This window comes from Quercus suber, unplaced genomic scaffold, assembly GCF_002906115.3.
Source record: "Quercus suber isolate HL8 unplaced genomic scaffold, Cork oak 2.0 scaffold_607, whole genome shotgun sequence".
NCBI lineage: Eukaryota > Viridiplantae > Streptophyta > Magnoliopsida > Fagales > Fagaceae > Quercus > Quercus suber.
In genome coordinates, this window is record NW_027070050.1 from 37,754 (window position 1) to 61,122 (window position 23,369).

General features: G+C 34.6%; 2 protein-coding genes across 2 annotated transcripts; one reads left to right on the plus strand and one right to left on the minus strand.

Annotated features, from left to right (window-relative positions):
* The first annotated feature begins 1,823 nt into the window (after positions 1-1,823).
* Positions 1,824-23,102, plus strand: LOC112027806 (ABC transporter B family member 15). Its single transcript, XM_065765090.1, is given in 9 exon segments — positions 1,824-1,836; positions 5,337-5,635; positions 5,774-5,828; positions 21,423-21,601; positions 21,708-21,993; positions 21,996-22,164; positions 22,417-22,499; positions 22,502-22,654; positions 22,657-23,102. Coding segments are annotated over 9 exon segments (1,683 nt in total).
* Positions 10,985-14,347, minus strand: LOC136063996 (cation/H(+) antiporter 18-like). The gene is made up of 3 exons (XM_065765088.1): positions 13,954-14,347; positions 12,248-13,249; positions 10,985-12,169 (listed from the first exon to the last, which is right to left on the minus strand). Exons 1-3 carry the CDS (start codon positions 14,152-14,154, stop codon positions 11,105-11,107), a joined length of 2,268 nt encoding a protein of 755 aa, XP_065621160.1. The 5' UTR covers positions 14,155-14,347; the 3' UTR covers positions 10,985-11,104.
* Positions 23,103-23,369: the final 267 nt, after the last annotated feature.

Sequence of the window (23,369 nt, forward strand, 5' to 3'; positions counted from 1 at the left end):
GTTGTAAGCACTGAGCGGTCAGTTAAATAATCTCAAACTCATAATCATAAGTTAAGTGTTCTTCCCATGAAGTCTTTCTTTGTTTAATAGGATTTGCATGAGTTTCTTAACATAGTTTTTATATTTGTTTTATTTGACTTATTTGTTGATCTTAATTCTTTTGATATGTGTTAATATGATTTTGGGCTAATTATAATTATAATTTGTTTTTGTTGTTCTTGTTTTATTATTTTGGTTCTTAGTAAAGTTTAACATGTTTATTTATTTTATGTTAATTTAGTATACTTATTTGATTTGTTTCATGTTTATTTGTTTATATTGATGTTTGTTTTATTTGCTTCATGTTAGTTTAGTGTTTATGGTTTCTAACATGCTTATTTGATCTCACATGCTATATCTTTGTTTCATTAAATCTATAAAAATGTGATTTATTGTTTCTGTGCTAAAGGATGCATACGCATTATTGAGTATGCGTGTGCATGGTTTCGACAATGCGTACACATAGTTGAGTATGCATATGCACCCCGAATTCATATTTGACAAAAATATTGTTTTTATTGTTTTAATCATTTTTCACATGTTCTTTGATTATGTTTAGGTTAGTTAATTGTGTTCAATTATCCATGCTTGTTTGAGTCTTTCTGCCATTTTTTGTTTATTTATGATATTTTTCCTTTTGTGCTTGTTTATTTGTTATCTTTTCCTTTTTTAATATATTTGTTTGATTGTGTTTTATTTGTTTCCTTTTATATTGTGATGTGATCTTTAACATGTGTGTGTTATTTCATTTAAGTGCATGATGTATGTTTAGGTTAGGGATTATGACTATTTTAGTAAATTCTTTATTTAAATATGGTATAGTAACACATAATGGAGGTTGGCTCATAAGTCAGAAGGTCTTAGGTGCCTAACACATTCCCAAGCCGTACCCAAATTTTGGACCTATAATCTAGTATGCAAACCTATGTACGTAAGTGGGTGGCTCAAATGGCCCAATATGGTTCCTAGACCTAATCTAGGTGGCAATTCCATTTTTCACCCTTCGCCACAGTCCACTCTAAGGTTGAGGTGTACTCCCTTGCGCCCACAATGTGACTAATTACGCTTACTTTTTTTATTATTATAATAATTTGACTAATAATTTATATTTTGATGATAAAAAATATGTTTAATTTTAAATGCATCGATGTGAATGGATGAGTTATAAGCTAGTTTAAATCAAGGAAAATGGTTTGGATTCTTGTACCTTTTTATTTGAAAAATAATGCATTCAGTGATGTTTCCTTAAAATATCATTTAAGGAAGCATTAAATTCACCTTAATGCAAGAGAGATAACGGGTTAGGAGCAAGTTATACTTGGTATAACTCTTTATTTATATTGGTAAGTTACCCGTGCAATGCATAAATAATGTTGTAATGTTTTATATAAGATGGTTTTGGATAATGTTGTATATGTATTATAGCATAATTGTTATAGAAATTTATTAGTAATGAGTTTATCATAAAAGGAAACAATTATAAATTGCACATACACACATATCCATTATAATTATTCAATTGAAGTAACGAGAAAATTTTTTTTTGGAGGAATAATATAGAATAAAAGTTGATATAGAATGCATTTTTCTCTTTCTCCTTAATTCTAAAACAAAATACACATTACAAACACCTACGATCAATCACATCATTTATAAAACCCACAAATCCACAACGTTCAACCTTAACATCAAAATCGTAATTGCCGTTGACACTCAATAAAAAATGCAAACCCTTCTTCCTTGGTTGTAGCCAATTCATACGGGTTAGGATTAGATAAACAACAATGTTAGAGATCGGTATGTGTCATTGAAAAATTGAAGGTAAATGACATTTGTAAAGTTATGATTTACAACTATTTTGTGTTGGTTTTAATTCTGTGCCAAATTTGATTGTAATTATATTCAATTTTATGCACCCTGTATTTTATGTGGGATTTTTTTGTAAGAGTTGTGTGTGTGAGAGAGAATATGAAGACTCAAGGCAAATTGAAGACCAAAGAAGTTTTCGTGAGTAACTCGCAAGAAGCCTTCCCGCGAAGTGAAGCATGTGCTTAGCACATGACTAGAATATAAAGAGTCATGACAGATGGTGACAGCTGGTTTTCGCAAGTGTCTCACGAGTAAGGCCTTCTCGTGAGATACCCGCAAAACATTCTGTTTTGCTATTTTGTCATATTTGCTCCACTACATCCTCACCCACACTATATATACCATCATTACCCACATATGTTGGGGAGTGCTTTTAGAGAGAAAACCCTAGCTACAAAACTTTTGAAAGTTAGAGATTGTCATACCCACAATTCTCTACACAATCCATTGTTGTTTTCCTCAATTCCTACCTCTCCATTTCCAAATTCTTGAGAGGTTGATAGCCCAAACACTTACCACACACATCTTGAGTGTAAAGTGAGGTTTTGGTGCTATTGGGAAGTATTGGAAGAAGTTATTTGTTTGGTGGATGCAATCGAACTGAATTACGTGCTCTAGAAAGCTAGAGAAGACAGGGCTTGGCAAAGTCAGTTGTTAGCAGTAGCTTGGAAGGCTCGAGTACATGGGGTAGACTAGGCTTAGAGGGTCTTTTATTATTTGTGTACTTCAACTTATTCTCTAGTGGATCGATTTACTGCTTGGAGGGTGGCAGAGAGGTTTTTCGCTGAGTACTTCGGTTTTCTCTTCGATAACATATCGGCGTGTTATCTTGTATTTGCATTCTCATTCTCTACTCTTTTAACTTTCATTTTACTGCTGTGATTTGATGAATATGGATTAGAGTAGTTTTATTGTTTATTCGTTTGCATTTACTTTACTCTGCACTTAGTTTAAGTTAGAGTAAAATCAATCGAGCCGTAAGTTTTAATTTGGGGGTCTAAACAGTTCTTGTGTTTTCACACAATTTCGAGCTTTCAACATTGTTTTTAGTCTGTGTGTATTTTACATGGGATGAAATAAAGAGCTATGAGTAGGTATATATAAAGGGACATATTTATCTTACTATAGCTACTATACAATTACAAACTACTTCAAATACAAGATTCAAATTGAAGTTGTTGATGCAACTAATGAAACAACTTTTGTGATATTTGATTGAGATGCTAAGAAAATCCTAAATAAATTTACAAGAGATCTTATTAAAAAAAATTGTGGTATAACTTATTTAAATTATTAATTATTGGAAAATTATTGATCATAATATGTATTAAATTTCTCATATGCAAATTGATAATGGAAAGTTAAACACTTAGTGGAAATATTAATATCCTACTAATATAATTTTATTATAATCCAAAATATGTAAAGAAGGTGAGGTGGAAAGTTAAATGAAAAATTACTCTAAGAATGCGCCATATGGCAGAATTGTATAATCTCCCACATGAGGTTTTTTCTTTCTTATATAATTCTTTAAAAAAAAAATTAAAATACTTACATATATATATATATATATATATATTACACAATCCAATATAAAGTTGATAGAAACATATGTATAATTGTATTTTTTTTTTTATAACTTTTTTCAAGCTTAATAAACTATTGAAAATGGACTCTCTCCCAAACCAGCACTAGTTGAATACTAGATATTGACATCGGGAAATCATAACGTAATTTTATCTGAATTTGTTTGGTAATACTTACTAGTTTGGTTTAGTCCAAGTTGCATAATATCAAAGTCATTGAAGGTTAAAACTATCTAATATTTAATATATAAAAAATCATAATTTTATATAGTATTATAAAATAATGCTATAAATAGAAGGTTTGAAAAGAATAATAAATAGGGCAAGACTTAGATACAGTACTTAGGAACTGTTCCTAAATAAGGCAAGACTTTTTTCTCACATGATGGAAGCGTATTTTTTAATTAAATTGTTACATGATTGAATTTTAAGATGGTAACCTAAGGAATTTAAGATACTGGACATAAGTTTTTCGTAATAAATAATATACAATTGAAGAAAAATTAGGCACACGTGATAATTAGGTAGCTAGAGTAAATTTATTATAATAAAAAAAAAGTTAGTAAGTAATGTAACATGGGTATCAATAAGTTAATATCTTATTGTATATATATAGGGTTAAGTTCAAGTTATATCTAGTGTAATTCTAAACAATATTACACAATCTAATAACTTGTTATAGTATTTATATTTTGAAAATTCTACTGTTGAATTACATGCTCTATATGTTCTAAACATTTATGCCAATCGTTATGTCAGTTGCATGTTATTTATCATTCAATTCATAAACTCATTTTTATGCATTATTTTAAACTACAAAAACTTGAATTTAAACAATTGATTGATAACATAACTATTAAGTTTTTATCACTTTGAAATTTTGTAAGCATAGAAAATATAAGAAGATAATGTAATCTAACGGTGAATTTGTCAAAATTCAGATTCAATTAAAAAATATTAAGTAGTATAACATGCTTAAAGTTACACTAGGTGTAACTTGAACTTAACCCATATATATAAGTTAGAATATTGTTTCTTTTTTTAAATTTTGCATGAATTTCATTTTTTGTCCATAAATTTTTAAAAACTTATTTTTCATCCTTAACCTTATTAAAGAGTTTTGTTTTATAAGTTTAAGGACAAAAAAACTTTTTTTTTTCATCTATAGTTTAAAGATAAAGGCATGTTTTTTTAAAAATTTAGAGATAGAATTGTAGCATTTTCAATAATTTAAAGGGTTTTATAATAAATAAATAAAAAAATAAATAAAAAAACATTTAAAGGGGAAAGATGAACTTTAGGGTTGAAAAATGAAAGTCGGGTGGAAGCAATATTTTAGAATTTTTTTTTTTTTTTTTAGTGTACTGCCTAAAATGAACGTATAAACAATTTTGAGTATAAACACATACCCTATCGTGGCGCTAGATTCTCTGAATGAACTAAAACAGGAAAGCAACAGAGAACTAGACAATTTTTTATGAAGAAAATGGTTTAATAAAAATTGTCCCAGATACCCACTGATCGTCATTAATGACGCTAATTGGAGAGAGCTAGCATTTAAAGTCAACCATGATCGTGTCGCTCAGAACATGTTAATCTCCATTACTAACTTTTATTATACTAGACTAGACCTGTCCACATGCAATATCAATTACTGGCTGACCTGACCACCACTTCTTTGGTCCACCAATTCTGGCTTTATTCACACGCACGCACCTATATATATGCGACCATATTAATTTCACTCCACAACCAAGTAGTGTAAAGGTTCAGGCTTTAACTTTAAAAGCCCACTTTTATATATCTTGGAACTAATTAAAGAGAAGTGGTTTGGGATTTGAGAATCTTTACTACTACTGTTCTTTTTGTTTCCCAATAAAAGATTATTGGGAAACATGGAACAAGAAAAAAGCAGTGTGGTCACGATGAAGAAGAATAGTAGGAAGGGTTCTATAAGCTCCATGTTCATGCATGCCGATGGCGTGGACTTGTTGTTGATGATTTTTGGGTTCATTGGGTCCGTCGGTGATGGGCTTATTACGCCTTTGGTGTTGTTTATCAGTAGCCACTTGATGAACAATATTGGCGCTGGTTCTTCAGCAGTTTCTTTAGCAGACAGCTTTTCGAATAGCATCAATACGGTCCTCTTTGTCTCTCTTTCTCTCTCTTTCTCTCTCTCTCTCTCTCTCTCTCTCTCTCTCTCATACACACACGTGGATACACGCATGCACACAACAGAAAAACAAAATCTAACTGGGTTTGGTTTTTGTGGGTGACAGAATGCATTGGCTCTAGTGTACTTGGCTTGTGGGTCATTTGTAGCTTGTTTCCTAGGTGGGTTTTACTGTGATAATTTTTTTTTGTTTGAATTTATCACAGATTAAATTGTGATTGGTTATGAATTTTTTTTTTTTTTTTTTTTATTGAAGAGACTAGAGGACGATGGTGGCTCTTCACAATCCAAGCAGCCGTCTTGTTCTTTGAGTGGAGACTCGTAAGTTTCTTTATCTGTACGCTTTAATTTCTCTTTTGTTGTTTTTAACATTTTTATTTTTAGGTAGGAATAGAATTGTTTGATTCCTTAGGTTCTGTTTGGTTCACTCAATAAAAAGTTTCTGTTTTTGGTTTGCTAAAAAATGTTTCATGGGAGGGTAGTGTTTTGCCCCATTTAAAAAAAAAAAAAAAAAAAAGAAGCTTTTCTTTGGTGATTTTTTGCATGATGGAATTTGCTGAATTTTTGTGAGGGAAGAGAGATATGGGTTATATTTCTATACTATTTTTGAATTTGAAACATGCTCTTGGCTGGTTTTGTAATGGTTTCTGCTTGTTGTAATTGGATTTTTATTTTTAGGCAAGTTTTCATGTGAAAGCTTGGAATTTTTTTCCTTTTGTGGGATTTTTGTTTTGGTTGATTACAACAATGGGGGGAGGGATTCAAATCTTAGTAATTTTTTTTTTTTTGAAAAACTACTAATGAGATCAATTGATGGTATGAATATGTTCTGTTTATTGAATAACTGTGCTATAGATGTTCAATAGTCTGGGGTGAATTGTTATGCTATATATATATATATATATTGTTGATGTGAAGAGATGGGCAATCCCAAGTCCCAGCGAGTGGCCTTGGTGATACCTCTTGAGAACTAACAATGAATGATGCCAAAACCTATCTCAAGGAAGTGGAGGAAATGTTTCAAGACAAAAAGATAAATATGAAGAGTTTCTTAAGCTCATGGATGATTTTGAGGCTCAAAGGTAGAGTGATTGCATTTATGAAGTTGTTGTCTTGGATTAATGGAACATTGCATCTAAAACCTAACGGATTATGCCATTGTTTGTTCTTACAGAACTGATACTGTTGGCATCATTTCCAAAGTGAAGGAATTATTTGAAGGGCATGCTAACTTGATTTTTGGGTTAACACCTTTTTGCGAAAGGGGTATGGAATAACTTTGAGGATGATGAGGCTGCTCCACCAAAGAAGCAGCCATCTGGTTCTTCACTTGAAGACTTTTAAGTTTATTTCTCCATACTCTTTTCTCTTTTGTTGTTTTTACAGTTGTTCCTTTGTTCTGTTTGATTTGCTAGAAAATGTTTTGTGCGAGGGTAGATTTTTTTTCTTTTTTTAAATTTTAAACATCTCTAATGTTTTTGCTTGGTGATTTTTTATATGATGGAATTTTCTGAATTCTTTTGAGGGAAAAGAAATATGGGTTATATTTCTGTTCTATTGTTTGAATTTGAATCATGCTCTTGGCTGTTTTGTAATGGGTTCTGCTTGTTGTAATTGGATTTTTATTTTAGGCAAGTTTTCATGTGAGAATTTTTTAAGTGGATTGTGACAAATGAAATATTAGAGCATTTTATTTTTATGATTAGTTTGTGTAGGATTCATCACCAACTTTAGTTTGGACAGTGAAACATTTTTCATGTGTTATTTGTTTGCATATTAGGGACAATAGCTTAGGCTAGGCGAAGAGACATTCAAGAAGCAATGTGTTGCCTTTGTTGACTTTTGTTTTGCCAAGTTTTTCTACATTTTCAACATGTAGGTTTGTAGGAGTTAATGGCTTGCTTTTTTAATATAAAGGCTTCTATGGATTTTATCCAGCATCCAAGAAAAGTGTAGTAGTCTAGTAAGTGTTGTTTCTATAAGGGAAATAGCAAGAGAGAAATAGTGAGAGTAGCGTGTGTGGCAAAGTGTGTACTGTATTAAGCATCAATAAAACTTCTATTTTAATGATAACTCATTTGAGTTTTCTATTTGAGTGTGGTGAGATTTATCACAAAGTATTTGACAAGATACTTTCTCTTTTAAGTGTCAAATTTATTAGTTTGCCGTTGAAATTGACTGAGTGTCATGCTATCAGCAGAAAGTTATAAAACTTTTCAGGGCACATTTATAGTTTGAATAGGTTGTGATTTATCAAACAACTTTGCTATAGAGTCTGGGATGAATTGTGGTTGTACTAATATTTTGAACATATACATATATCTATGAAGCACGGGTGTGTTTTGGGACTCGGCACACAATGAGAGTGCTAGCCTAGATGGGCCCTAAAATAGACATTGAAACCTATTTGTGTTTTAAGAAATTGGAAACAAATTTCATGGAAAATTTTCCAAACAACAAACACACTATCATGTATACAACCAAGACAAAGATCAAATTTGATGTTGATACATTGGCACACAATGAGAAGGACTCCACTATTTGAGTCATGTTGTCCATGGGAATTGTGGTAGCACTGTAACCGCATTGCAAATCTTGTAATAATTACTATATTTAAATATTGTATTGAATAAAAATAGTAATAAACATAAACATGAGTTTGTATGTTGCAAACTCATGATCATCCTCATGCTTTCCTCCAAAATGTCAATTCCAATCTAAAGGATGATTTTCATACTCATTTCAAAGATGAATCATTTTTACCAAAAAAAGAAAAGAAAAAGGAATGACAATGACTCAAAATATACTAGGTCAAACTAAGGAACATTCTAAACAAACCCAAGTTCACAGATTCACTCACAAATCACAGATTCACAAATTACTAATAACTATTAACTAAATAAAACTAAGATTCACAGTCACAGATTCACGGTTCCCATATCAATAGATTCAATCCCTGAGTTGAGAATGTTTGGACGAAGTGAAGAATGTTTGGACGAAGTGAGAGCACAGCACAAAGCCATAGAGAAGAGAGCACACTAACACAAAGCCACAGAGAAGCCGAGCACAGAGAAGAGAGAACACCCCACCGCAGAGAGCAAAGAACCACAGAGAAGAGCGACGAGTGACGGAGTGAGAGAGAGTGTTTGGACGAAGTGAGAGTGCGTGAGAGGGTTTTTTTTTTTTTTTTTTTTTTTTTTGAATTTCGGCCTGAGTCGGTGCGAATCGGCTCGAGTCCGAGCCACGTCGGCGCGAGTCGGCAAAAAAAAAAACACGTGGAAGACGCGGCCCGACCGGCACCGTCGCACAGTCAGCGAAGTCCCTCGCGCGTCGGACGTGGGTGCAGCGCCTCCAGGGCTGAGTCCGTGCATCCCATGTATATATATATATATATTTGTGGATTTGAAGCATTCTTAGACATTTGGAATATGTGCTGGAATGAGCACAAGGACATAAATGAGGTCTACAATGTGGTAAATATATGCTATGGTTCTGTTTGTTTTGCTGCTCTTTTTTTGGAAAGTTTGCTTGTTAATGTAATTTTCAGTATTCTAGAAGGTTTTTGTTTTACAATTTCAGATTTACTCTCTTTTCAATGGTCATGCAGATTTGCTTGATGAGTTCAGAAGATTTCTTCTGGAAGCTGCATATCTTTCAGCAGAGGATTTTGGTTTGTGAACTGTAAACTAGATAAAGGTGAATATATTGTTTTGCTCTGTTGAATTTCAACAGCAAATGCTGGTTTCTTGCGTTTTAGTGATGAATTTAGTTTCTACAGAAACACTTTAATAAAGACATTTTAAAAATGTACAGGAAGGAGCACAAGTTCAAAACTAAGGTCTACAATACGTTATGGCTCTGTTTGTTCACTGCTCTTGTTTAGTGGAAAGTTTCTTGTTCATGTAATTTTCAGTATTTTTAGTGGCCTTGATTTTTTAGTTTTCCTAGTGGTTTTGTTTACAATTGTTAGGTTGTCACTCTTCTTTTTGATGATCATCCGGATTTGCTAGATGAGTTCACTATATTTCTCCCAAAAGCAGCATGTTTTTAGCATGCAATGTTCCATATCTACAAAATTGAATTGAGTGCTCCAATGAGTGGAAAAACTGAATTGGCATGCCCACATACATGTGGAAGCTACTAGAAAAATATTTCACAGTTGTCATTTCCATTTATGTTTTATTTTTTATATCATCATATTAGAGCTATCTCATTAGAACAAGTAAAATATTTCCTTCCCAGTTTCGAACTGGATTTGCCTCTTCACATGGGTTTGCCTCACCCTGAAGAGGAGATGAGATGAAGACAAGACACTCATGATCCGATCCTGTGTTGTTGCCATTCCTATTCTCAAAATGCCAAACACTATGTTACAACAAACAATGAAACAGACTTTGAGACATCACCCCCAAGTATTTCACATTTTAAAGAATTATTTGGCACAAAGATCACGAAGAGAGAGAGAGAGAGAGAGAGAGAGAGAGAGAGAGTATTTGCCATACTTGTGTACCTACATATGGGCTTTTGGGATCAATAACTTCATTGAAATTTAGAAGAGAACAAAGTTTACATATATATTGGGTATAGGTACAAGTTACAACTAGGTATAGATACAAGTTACAACTCGGGCATTTTGTGGGGGAACAAGAATTTGTAACTTTGGCCCTTTCTAAAAGAACCACCCATATGGCCAGGTTGATTGGCCAAGTTGATGAAATCCTGTGGGGTACCCGGAATGGTACACTTAATTTGCAAATGACTTGAATAACCTTAAATATTGAATAGCCTTAATTAATTTGCATTAAAAAATTAACTCACAATATGCATCCCATGGAGCCTTATCTTTGATTGAAGAAACAATTAGAATTAGGCAAAGAAAGGATATAAAAATAGAAGGTTGCAGATCATAGCAATTTAGCAAAACTTCCATTCTAGTGATCTTAACAAATTTATAATACCATAAAGCAATACAAACACATATAAAGAATCCCTCCAATTATAAAATTCCAGCTATTCTATGTCAGGTAACACTCTAACAACTTATACCAGTCTGAACTCTGAATTGTGGCAGCCCCCTCTAGTCATGAAAAAGATGCTTAGTTTAGCCCTTAAGCATTCACTATAACACTTGTTTTTAGAGAAAAATCTAGACAGTAATGGACTATGCATCGATTCATATTATCATAGATTACACAACATTCACAAAGGACAAGATAATGGATAAAGAAATTTCATTTTGTTCTTTATTCTTTAATGTGTTGAGATGTAAAATGTCAATCATTTTAAGTGAATAAGAACATATGAGATTCTAAACAAATGACCATATGATGAGTAGCTTTTTTTATTAAAAAAAAATATATATGTAAAACAATGAGAGACAATGATTTGTCTAAGAGTGAGAATCATAACCTAAGAAGACAAGCTAATCTGACAGCTTTCAATTACATTCTGTAGTACTCCTGCTTAAATCCAAGGCTGCTTCACATTCAGGCATTCGACCAACCAAAAACAGATTGCAGCACTTTAGCTCACTGAGCACAGCAATTGTATCTGCAACATTTCTGACCAATTTCTCTTCATATTTGATGGAGTCATCCTTGGCCATATTCTGCTTGAATTCAGCAAGAAACTCCTCATCTGATGACCTCAATTTGGTGCTAGAAGAGGAGTCTATATTCACTTTGACAATTTCTCCCATGCTTTCAGGTTCCACTATGAAACGAATGACCATTAGTCTTATACCAGGGTGTTCAGCCATGCGAACCCCATAAGCAAGGGCTTCACGGTCATCACAGCCCCCAAAGAAGGGGACCATAATGAAATAAGAAACATTACTTGCTGCTACTTGAGTAGTTCCACCAAGTCCACGATCAACCAAAATCCCTACTGAGCACCGTGCATGTTCAAGAACCTTAAGATTAACCAAGCAAAAGTCATTTCGGGTAGTCTTGAGTGAACCATCCACTCTTTGGTGCTTATGGAATGGAAGAATTATGATTGCAGCTCTATTCGTCTCAGCAGTGTTACAGATGTCTTCATGCATGTCTGACATTGATGAGATTGCTTTCATTGACCCGATGGACACATGACTTAATTGCCTATAAGCCTCAAACGCCACAACAACTTGGTTAGAATCTGATTGCTGGCTCTTATTCCAGAAGGGCAACCCATGTTTTCTTGCCTTATGTACCATTATTATAGCTGAGGACCTCTCAGAGAGTTCCATGAGGTGCAGTGCATCCACAGAAAGTCCTTCACGCTTCTCAGATCCTCTTGAGGCCTCAAGGAGGTTAATAATTGATGGAATGTTTCTTGCACTGTGGTAGCAGGTCAAAATCCTAAGTTGGGTATTTGGATTCTTTCTTTCAATTGTTCTATTCTTGTAATCAGCCATTCTTTTCCTTTTTTCTGGCTTATATATAGCCATGACAATAGGTGTGGTGATGAAGGTAGTGAACAGGGCCATTAGAACCATAATGGCAAAAGTCTGGTCATTCAATACCTGCAAATGGAAAAAGGAAAGCTATTAGAACCATAAGATTTTGATTCCCACCATAAACTCAATGAACACTCACATTACCTTTCTATCTTTACCAATGTTGAGAACAATGAGTTCAACCAAGCCTTTAGTGTTCATTAGAAATCCCAATGTGAGAGCTTCACGGAGAGGTGCTTTGCAAAGAAGAGTCACCAAAATAGTGCCAAATATCTTCCCAAAACAGGCAGTAAATATGACTAAAACCAGAAGACCCCATGATTGAAGCCCCTGAATTGTGGCTATATTTGTCTTCAATCCACTTGAAACAAAGTACAGTGGCAGGAAGAGACCAGATACAAGATCCTCAACTTTTTCCACAAGAGTGCCTGCAAATGGCCCATCCTTTGGAATGAGAACTCCAATCACGAAAGCACCGAACATGGCATGAATTCCAATAGCATCAGTAACAAGCCCAGCAGCCAGAACAACAGCCAATGTAGCACAAATGTAAGTCTCTTTTACTGGCTCGCCCTCATGGCATCTCTGGGCTATCCATTTGAAGATTGGGGGGACAATCAAAATTGCACAAACAAAAAAAATGCAGCCAGATAAGAAGATCCAAAGTGGGACAAGGGAAGATTTGCCAGTGCCAGAGAGTGCAATGGCAAGGGCAAGTAGAATCCAAGCAGCCACATCATTGACTGCTGCAGCTGACATAGCCATTTTTCCAACATCAGTGGTTAAAAGTTTCAGTTCAGCCAGAATACGAGCTAAGACAGGGAAGGCAGTTATGGAGAGGGCCACACCCATGAAGACAAGAAACGCATTTCCATTTACACCTTTAGATATTGTTTCTTTTAGGACATATGAGGAACCAATTCCTAATGCAAAAGGAAGGCTGATTCCTGCAAGAGCAATGCCCAATGCTTTCTTTCCAGTCTGACGAAGAGATTTAAGATCTAACTCCAGTCCTGCCAGAAATAGAAATAATAGAAGACCAATGTTTGCTAGAGTATCTAAGACTGGGAGACTTTTTGGTGGGAAAATTGCTTGCATATAGCTTTTGCTTCGTCCCAGAGCTGATGGCCCAAGTAATATTCCTCCCTGTTAAATAGCAACATAAGGTAAACTCACTAAAATGTAAACAAATTTAAGCAATGGTAGCTATTTCTGTCTGGCTGAGTAATTTTAAATGTGAAAATGTCAATTTGGTGAAACCCATAGAGCAGGCTCCATAACTCCAACATTTTACGTTATTCGGGGATCTGACCTACGTAAAACAGTTATTTCTCTTTCTTTTCTTTTCTTTTTTTAATCTTTTTCAAAAGCAACCATCATTCCTCTGTTCTGAAAAGTAAACCTCAAGAAAACTAAGGACTTGAAGTTCATGTCCAAGGGGAAAAACAAATAAAAAACAGTAGATGGATGGATAGACAAATACATGCGCAAACAAGAATGCAGGTGTGTTGAACCAAGTGATTGTTTAAACTCAAAAATAAAACTTCTTTTGCATTTTACAAGGTATTGCGACTGTAACTGACAAATTTGTGGCACCTAAACCACATCATGAGAACTCCAAGTTTACACCATAAACTGGAAAACTTTTAACCCACATAGGTTTTCTTATTAGCTTTTTAAACTTCAAATGTTGAGGGGAAAAATTTAGTAAAGGACCTATGCACTACTCTTTGATATCTGCCTTAAGGGATTAAAGTGATAGAGGGTGCACAAAAGTATGTCATATCAGAAAAGAGAAACTGATGTTTAATCAAATTTAATGCAAGTGTGGGAAGAAGAAATGAACTTACAATTATCTCTGCAACAACTCGTGGCTGTCTTAATGGCTTTAGGATGAAAGCCAGACCCCTTGTAACTACAAGTACAAGGCATATCTGCAAAATGACAAGAGGCAGTGTAAATTGAAGAGGATCATCTCCCTGAAATATTCCATTTGATGTAGGTTTCATTGGAGATGGACATATCAGTCCTGCTGTAGCGTTGGAAACCATTTCGCTTTAATGAAGTCCACAAAAATTAGTTTACTTCAGAGCCTGCAAAGAGAGACATCTTATCAGCCTCAAACTCTAAAACCTGATAGAGAATAGACTTGAGTTTGCATGGTATTCCTTGTTTACTAATTACCACCACAAGAAATCCACTAGCATTCTCTACATCACACCAAACAACTTTGAACCTACACACACACACACATGGTGGAGACCCACCTTCCATCTCTAATGATGATGTCTAATAATCCAACTTTAAAGATAATAATGTTCTCTAAAGGTGATATCTTTGAGCCTAATAATTCTGCTTAAAAGATATTCATGATCTCTAAAAGGTGGCATCTTTACTCTTATCATTACACAGTCAATGTGGACTCCGTTCATGCACCGAACTACAGTAGAATGAGTACCCGTTTGGGTACTGATGAAAAGGCAGCGTTGTTTTGCGTCTGATGCGTTTTCTTCTTCTTAATTTTTTTTTTTTTTTTTTTTTTAAAGATGCGCATTCTGTGGCTGTGATGTGTTTCTAATGGGTCTCGTACACTGTTCACGGGACTCACAAACTTTTTTCTTCAACAAAACTTTCATTAAAAATGGGTTCTACGGTACTATTCACACATTTAAAAATTATTTTGCTACAGTGTTTTCAATTTTCAGTTTTCAACAAAATAAGTGGTATCCAAACACACCATCTCCCAGAAAATTTATGCTTTCAAGAGCATGCGATCAAATATAAACACATCAACGCATAATCTAATTATATCCTTAACTTAATCCTACTTTAGATCAATTTGGCTGAGATTAAAATATACAATTTTATTTTTCTTCACTTCAATCAAACTCAAACTTAATTATAAATTTTGATCACCAAAAAAATAAAAGAATAAATAAATAAATAAATATACCAGGAAAATAAATAAAATGGTTCATAGATTTTCATTTAATAATCTCTAAACAAAACCAGTCCCTAGAAATATCTAGATTAATATATAAAATTTTCTTTTTCTTGACTTCAAACAAACTGAAACTCAATTATAAGTTTTGATAAAATAATAATAATATATAAATGAATAAATAAACCAGGAAAAAGGTCCAAATATATACTGCTTCTATAAGGCTTTCATCACACAATTTTTTCCTGATAAAATTGACCCACTTAAGTCAATGTTCCACTAAATTCTCGTTTAATAATCTCTAAACAAAACCAGTCCCCAGAAATGTGCATGTGTGTTTTCCTTACTGTACGAACACTTAGTCAATATATCTACATATCTAAACCAGAACTCAGGTTCAACAAAAGAACAAACGAAAAAACATTCTCCATTAATCTAAACGCAACCCATCAAAGCATTAGATTTTTAGACAACAAAAAACAGACCCCAACTGATCAAAACCAATAAAAAAGCCTACGGACTATAATGGTTACCTGCCTATGGCCAGAACTCACTGACACAATGGATCATATTCGAACCAGAGCTCTAAGTTGTCGGGTCCAAAAGTTTTTTTTCTGTGTGTGTAAGTAGTGTGAGTTAAGGCTTGGGTGGGAGAAAATTAAGGAAGAAGAATTCTTATTATAGGAGTGAACTTTGTTAACTCCTTGGTCGGTTTATATGCGTGCACAGATATCCTGGGCCCACCAACTCATGTTAGAGTCAAACTCGGACACAATGACTATAGGTGTTACATAACTACGGATATTGGATGAGATTTTTTTTACAATATCAACTTCAATGATTCAATCCGAGAAGGACTATATTTGACATTAATAGCCAAAGTCCAAATTTAATAAGGAGTAAAGCAATCTTTCTAACTCTAACAAATCCAACTTAAACTCAAATGTTAATACTATCCTATCAACTTCATAGGAGAGAATTTATCTCCAAAATTGGAGCTTAATCATGAACAATATAAAACAAGTGCAAACCTCAAAAAAAAAAAAAAAAAAAAATTTAAAATAGAGTAGAGGTATGAGCTATTCTTCTGTTATTTTCTTCTCCTCTACTTTGGTTTAACTCTTACTCTTTAAGGATCTGGCTTTTGACTTTATTTTACTGTTTGTTATTAGGCACCAGCACTTCAGATTCTTTTGCTTCAGGTACTTGTCCTCTTCTCTATTCATTGAGTTTTGTTTTTCTCTTCTTGTTTTCTTTGCATGTTGATTTTCTTTCACGTTGCTTATGATGAAGCGTGTGTTCGTCAGTCGAAATGATCAAATGGAGATGCCCTTCTGTCTGCACGAGAATGCTTTCCAAAGGTGGTCACCGGTGTAATGCCTGCCACAGCACTTCCGATGCCAAAGTCAGTTTATAGATAAAAATGCAGTGTCTTAAGATAAAAAGAATTGCTATTGGTTTTTTCGTACCTTCTGCCTTGCGATGTGTGGCCTTTATATATACACTCTTTAAAGCTCCTAGCCGTTTGGGTAGTTATGGAGGTCTAAATACTTATTTTTGGAGTAATGCTTGATGCTGTGTAATGGCCCTTAATGTGTTCCAACGGCTCGTACAGTTGGCTCCGTAACCGTCTTGCATTGAACAACGGATCTTGTCCTCGTCCGTGACGTGGGAGTCTTTGCTTGTCCGGATAGGTTCGTCATTATAATTAGCTTCGTCCATGTAAAGCGATCGCGTCAGTCCTGTCAGCTTATCCATGCACTTATCTCACAAGAGAGATAAATTTCATAGTGGATTAGTATGAGAATCATTGTATTGAAATAAGAATAAAACCGATAATAAGTGCATGTGGTTTCTATTCCACACAAATTATATCTCCTCCAAACATGACACCCCTTGATGACCTATTGTTTATTGCATCTGAACTATATTCTCTTTGGAATCGAATATATTCTGATTTTTTTTTACTGTTTATGTACTTTGATGATACCTTCTTGAAGCTTTCTAAATAGAGAAACTTTTATTTTTTTATTTATTTTTGAAAGAGTTTATCTTAATATTTATTTTAATACAAATAATTATCACCAAAGAGTCCAACTAGTAGATAATTATCTCTGTTTTTATATTTTAATAAAGATAATTATACATTAATTATGAATAGAAAATTTGACTTAATTTAGAATTTGTCACTAAATTTTGACATTTGTTTAATTAATTTTTCGATTGTACCAAATTTGAAATATAAGGTACTTTTACTTTAAATATATATATATATATATATAATTAAACATGAACTTTTGAAATTTAAAAAATTAAATCCCTTCAAAATTGGGGCAATACCTTTTTGATAAATAGTTAGGGGTGGGAAACTTCAATTCTAAGTGTTTCATATTAAAACATCTAAAGAGGGTCATTGTGTCAATCAGTTGACTTACAAGGTCTTGACTTGAGCCTTGGGGCAACACCTCCATTTAAGGGGGGCAAAGATACCATTCAAGTTTTCTTTGACTCTTATTATTGGAGAGACATGTCGAGCAACTCTGCCACATCCCTGAAACTTTTTCAGAATCTTTTTCTTTCATGGGAGATTAATGCTCTTTATATATAGTTCTTTACTTCTTTTTCCTTTTTTTGGTTTGTGATTTGAGAATTGAGAATTTCGTGGAGGATTAGTTCAGAAATGAAGAGATTAGGAGATGATGGTAGTTGCTCACAATCTAAGCAATTGTCTGGTTCTTTGAGTGGAGACTCGTAAGTTTCTTTCTCTGTAAGCTTTTTTCTTTTGTTGCTTTTACATTGTTTTGTTGGGGTTAGAAATAGAATTGTTCGATTCCTTAATTAAGTTTTGTTTGGTTTGCTAGAAAATGTTTCGTGTGAAGGTATTTTTTTGCATTTTTTTCTTTCCTCTCTAATGCTTTTGCTTGGTCATTTTTTGTAAGATGAAATTTTCTTGAATATTTGTGAAGGAAGAGAGATATGAATTTTTTGTTCGAATTTGAATCATGCTCTTGGCTTATTTTGTAATGGATCCGCTTGTTGTAATTGGATTGTATTTTTAGGCAACTTATTGTGTGAGAATTTTTCAAGTGAATTGTGACAAATAAAAGCTTGGAAATTTTTTCCTTTTGTGGGATAATTTTTGGTTGATAATTGGATGATTCCAAGTAAAGGAATGCAGGGAATGACACTAAAGAAAAAGTTAATAAACTTTTGTACTCTCATAGAGATCACATTGATAATAAGAACATGTTGTGTCGATGGAATAACTGTGCTATAGATGTTAATTGATTGGATCAACTGATGTTATGCTAATTATGTAGGGAATTCAACCGAAATTCCAACTTGTGAGAATCAAAAAAATAGAGAAAACACACGTCAAAGAAAAACAATCACACACATAATACAGTATTTACGTGGTTCGGCAATTTGCCTACATCCACGGAGTTGCAGGGATTTCACTTTTATCAAGAAAAAATACAAAGTGCGGCTATAGTGTTTTTCTCTCTCTCTAAAACACGACAACACAAAAGCCGAAACCTTAATCACAAAAAAGGTTTTTATATCCTACGCACAGGATTACAATGGGCTACAAAACGGGCCAAAAACCATGCAACATTATTCGAGTCGGGTCGGGTTGTCAACCAGATTAAACATAAACTAGGCTCCACAAAACCTAACAAATCTCCCACTTGGAGACTAGTTCAATCACCAACATCAGTCGCTATCCTCCAAAAGCAATCCCTCATCCCTGTAACTCATCCTCCTGTCCTCAAGCTAGAAGGCCAATTGAAGCTGCACATAGCTTCAGCTTCTCAATAGTGACACCCTTAGTCAACATGTCTGCCGAGTTCTTAGATCCACAAATCTTCTCAAGTATTACCAACTTATCTTCAACAAGGTATCTGATAAAGTGGTATTTAATCTGTATATGTTTCAACTTTGAATGAAAAGCCGAATTTTTAGCAAGAAAAATTGCACTCTGACTGTCACTGTATAGAATGTCCATCTCCTGCTTCTTACCCAATTCATCTAAAAAACCATGTAGCCAAATTATCTCCTTTTCAACTTCAGTTGCTGCAACATACTCAGCTTCTGTAATAGACAAAGTAATAATCTTTTGCAAATTTGAAACCCATGATATAGATGTACCACACAAAGTAAATACAAACCCAGTAGTACTATTTCTACTATCAACATCACCAGCAAAATCAGCATCTACGTAACCTTGCAGTTTCAAACTTGCACCTGTGAAGCAAAGACATGTATCTGATGAACCCTTCAGATATCTTAGAATCCATTTGACTGCCTCTCAATGCTGCTTTCCAGGCCTACTCATGAATCTGCTTACAATTTCCACTGCATGTGCAATGTCTGGCCTTGTACATACCATAGCATACATCAAGTTACCAATAGCTAAGGCATAGGGCACCTTGCTCATATGGACCCTTTCTTCTTCTGTCTTCAGTGACTATTCTTTACTCAGTTTGAAATGACTACCCAAGGGTGTGCTCACTGGTTTAGCTTCATTCATGTTGAATCTGTTGAGAACTTTCTTCACATACTTTGACTGTGAAAGCTTCAATGTACCATTAGCTTTGTCTCTAATGATTCTCATACTAAGGATTTGCTTTGCAACTCCTAAATCTTTCATTGCAAACTGTTTTGACAATTGCTTCTTCAAATTATTAATCTCCTCAATGCAAGACCTTGCAATAAGCATATCATCCACATACAACAGTAATATGATGTAAGAATTGTCAAAAAACTTAACATAGTAACAGTGATCAGCTTCACATCTCTTGAACCCAATTCTATGCATAAAACTGTCAAATTTCTTGTACCACTATCTAGGAGTTTGTTTTAGGTCATACAAGCTCTTTCTCAGTTTGCAGACTAGATTCTCTTGTCCCTAAATAATGAACCCTTCTGGCTGAATCATGTAAAGGTCTTCCTCTAAGTCACTATGAAGGAATGCTGTCTTCACATCTAACTGCTCAAGATGTAAGTTTTTTGTAGCCACCATTCCCAACACCAGTCTAATTATTGACATCTTCACAACTGGAGAAAATATCTCTGTGTAGTCAATGCCTTCCTTCTGCTGGAACCCTTTAACAACTAATCTGGCCTTGTAACGTTTGCTACCATCATGCTCATTCTTTATTATGTATACCCACTTGTTGTGCAAAGCCTTCTTTCCTACTGGCAATTCAGTCAATTCCCATGTTTGATTTCCCAACAAGGAATCCATCTCATCCTTCATGGCTAACTCCCATTTGCTTGAATTCTCATCTTGTAAGCCTTCATCATAACACTCTGGCTTACCACCATCAGTCAACAAGAGATAATTTAAAGTATGGGAATAACACTATGGAGGTCTAATGTTCCTGGAAGATCTGCGGACTTCAGTTACAGGTGTACTTTGATCTACCTGTAAATCTACATTCTCCTTATCTTCTTCACCCCTTTTCTGGACAATAATTTAGTCAATTCATCTAAGTTGACAAAATCAGACTTCGTTTTATCTATCTCTGTAACATTTGACACTACAGTTGACCTGTTCTTGTACATAGCCTATTCATTAAATATCAAATTTCTACTTCTGATGATTTTCCTATTTTGTTCATTCCAAAACCTATAGCCAAATTTCTCATTACTATAGCCAATGAAAAAACTTATTTTAGACTTTGCATCAAGTTTACTACGAGCATCAGAATCAATATGAATATAGGAAACACAATCAGAAACTTTTAAATGTGAAAATTTTACCTCTTTACCGCTCCAAACCTCCTCAGGAAGTCTGAACTCCATGGGAACTGATGGCCCTCAGTTTATTAGGTAAGCTGCAGTGCTAATAGCATCAGCCTGGAAAGTTTTTGGTAGTCCAGCATGCAACCTCATACTCCTAGCACGCTCATTGAGAGTTCTGTTCATGCACTTAGCTACACCATTCTGCTGTGGTGTCCCAGGAATGGTCTTCTCCACCCTAATTCTCTATGCAGCACAATACTCATTGAATCCTTCATTTATGTACTCTCCTCCATTATCTGACCTCAAATATTTTACTTTCAAACTTATTTCTATCTCAACTATGGCTTTCCACTTCTTAAAAATTTTAAATACATCAGATTTATTTTTCAGAAAATAAACCCATACCTTTCTGCTTGAGTCATCAATGAAAGTGATGTAGTACCTTGAACCTCCAAGGGATGCAACCGGAGAAGGTCCCCACAAATCAATGTGTACTAACTCCAATTTTTCAGCCTTCGGTGTCCTGCTAGTTTTCAAGAAGCTCACACTTTTCTGCTTTCCTAAGATGCAGCTTTCACACATATCAAAATCAACAGACTTTAATTCTGGTAGTTTCCCTTTTAANTTCAGAGGGGTATTGTTGGACAAGAACAGGTGAGAGACAAGCTGCAAGAATGAGAGCTAGATATTTGAAAGCAGTGCTAAGGCAAGATGTGGGTTACTTTGATTTGCATGTGACAAGCACATCCGAGGTCATCACAAGTGTCTCTAATGACAGCCTTGTAATCCAAGATGTTCTAGGCGAAAAGGTCTTTGATTAAATTCCAAGTCCTACTATAATTTTTATAAACTTATTTTAAGACTAAGACTTAGTGTTTTTTATTTTTATTATTATTTTTTTTTTATTATTATTAGGTTCCGAACTTTGTGATGAACGCGTCCATGTTCTTCGGAAGCTACATAGCAGCGTTCTTATTGCTATGGAGATTAGCTATTGTGGGGTTTCCTTTTATTGTGCTTTTGGTAATACCTGGTTTGATGTATGGGAGGACTCTAACTGGACTGGCTAGGAAGATCAGGGAAGAGTATAATCAAGCTGGTACAGTAGCTGAGCAAGCAGTATCTTCTATTAGAACCGTCTATGCCTTTGTTGGTGAAAGCAAGACAATAGAAACATTCTCTTCAGCTTTACAAGGGTCAGTTGAGTTGGATTAAGGCAAGGCTTGGCTAAAGGCTTGGCCATAGGAAGCAACGGTATTGTTTTTGCTATTTGGTCTTTCATGGCTTACTATGGTAGCAGACTTGTTATGTACCATAACGCCAAAGGTGGAACTGTTTTCGTTGTTGGCGCTGCCATTGCCGTTGGTGGATTGTAAGAATCCACGAACTTTTTAGATTATTTGTTTATATACACCTTTTTAAAACTTTACATTTTAATACGATTCAACTTTAAGTATAATTTAACTTCTTAACTTATCTATTTATGTATAACTTTTTAAAATTTTTTGTTTTTTAATCCAAACTGTACAAATGCATGGTAAATATGACACCAAATTATATGATTTTTTCTTCAATTTTTAATTTAAGTGTGACATATTTTGTTTGTGATTGTCTTGTTGAATAGGGCATTTGGTTCTGGATTATCCAACTTGAAGTACTTTTCTGAAGCATCTGCAGCAGGAGAACGCATAATGGAAGTAATAAAAAGGGTCCTAAGATTGATTCTGACAGCATGGAAGGTGAAATTATAGAGAATGTTTCAGGCAACGTGGAATTCAAGCATGTAGAATTTTCATACCCTTCAAGGCCCGAGAGCATTATCTTCAAAGACTTCTGCTTAGAGATTCCAGCAGGAAAAACTGTGGCTTAGTGGGTGGGAGTGGCTCAGGAAAATCCACGGTGATATCACTGCTGCAGAGATTTTATGACCCACTTTCCGGAGATATACTTCTTGATGGGGTTGCCATTAATAAGTTGCAGCTCAAGTGGCTAAGGTCACAGATGGGCTTGGTGAGCCAAGAGCCTGCACTGTTTGCAACCACAATTAAGGAAAACATACTTTTTGGTAAAGAAAATGCTACAATAGAAGAGATTGAAGAGGCTGCCAAAGCTTCTAATGCTCATAATTTCATTAGTCAGCTGCCTCAGGGATATGATACACAGGTTAGTTCTACTTATTTGTCAAAGCTAACCCGTCGGCGCGAGTCGGCAAAAAAAAAAACACGTGGAAGACGCGGCCCGACCGGCACCGTCGCACAGTCAGCGAAGTCCCTCGCGCGTCGGACGTGGGTGCAGCGCCTCCAGGGCTGAGTCCGTGCATCCCATGTATATATATATATATATTTGTGGATTTGAAGCATTCTTAGACATTTGGAATATGTGCTGGAATGAGCACAAGGACATAAATGAGGTCTACAATGTGGTAAATATATGCTATGGTTCTGTTTGTTTTGCTGCTCTTTTTTTGGAAAGTTTGCTTGTTAATGTAATTTTCAGTATTCTAGAAGGTTTTTGTTTTACAATTTCAGATTTACTCTCTTTTCAATGGTCATGCAGATTTGCTTGATGAGTTCAGAA

Bases quoted from the DNA above. Each gene is read 5' to 3' on its own strand.
- LOC136063996 (XM_065765088.1), bottom strand. From the start codon at position 14,154: ATGGTTTCCAACGCTACAGCAGGACTGATATGTCCATCTCCAATGAAA. The intron at 13,250-13,953 runs GTAAGTTCATTT...GCTATTTAACAG, and splicing joins GAGTTGTTGCAGAGATAATT to GGAGGAATATTACTTGGGCC. The intron at 12,170-12,247 runs GTAATGTGAGTG...TTCCATTTGCAG, and splicing joins ACATTGGTAAAGATAGAAAG to GTATTGAATGACCAGACTTT.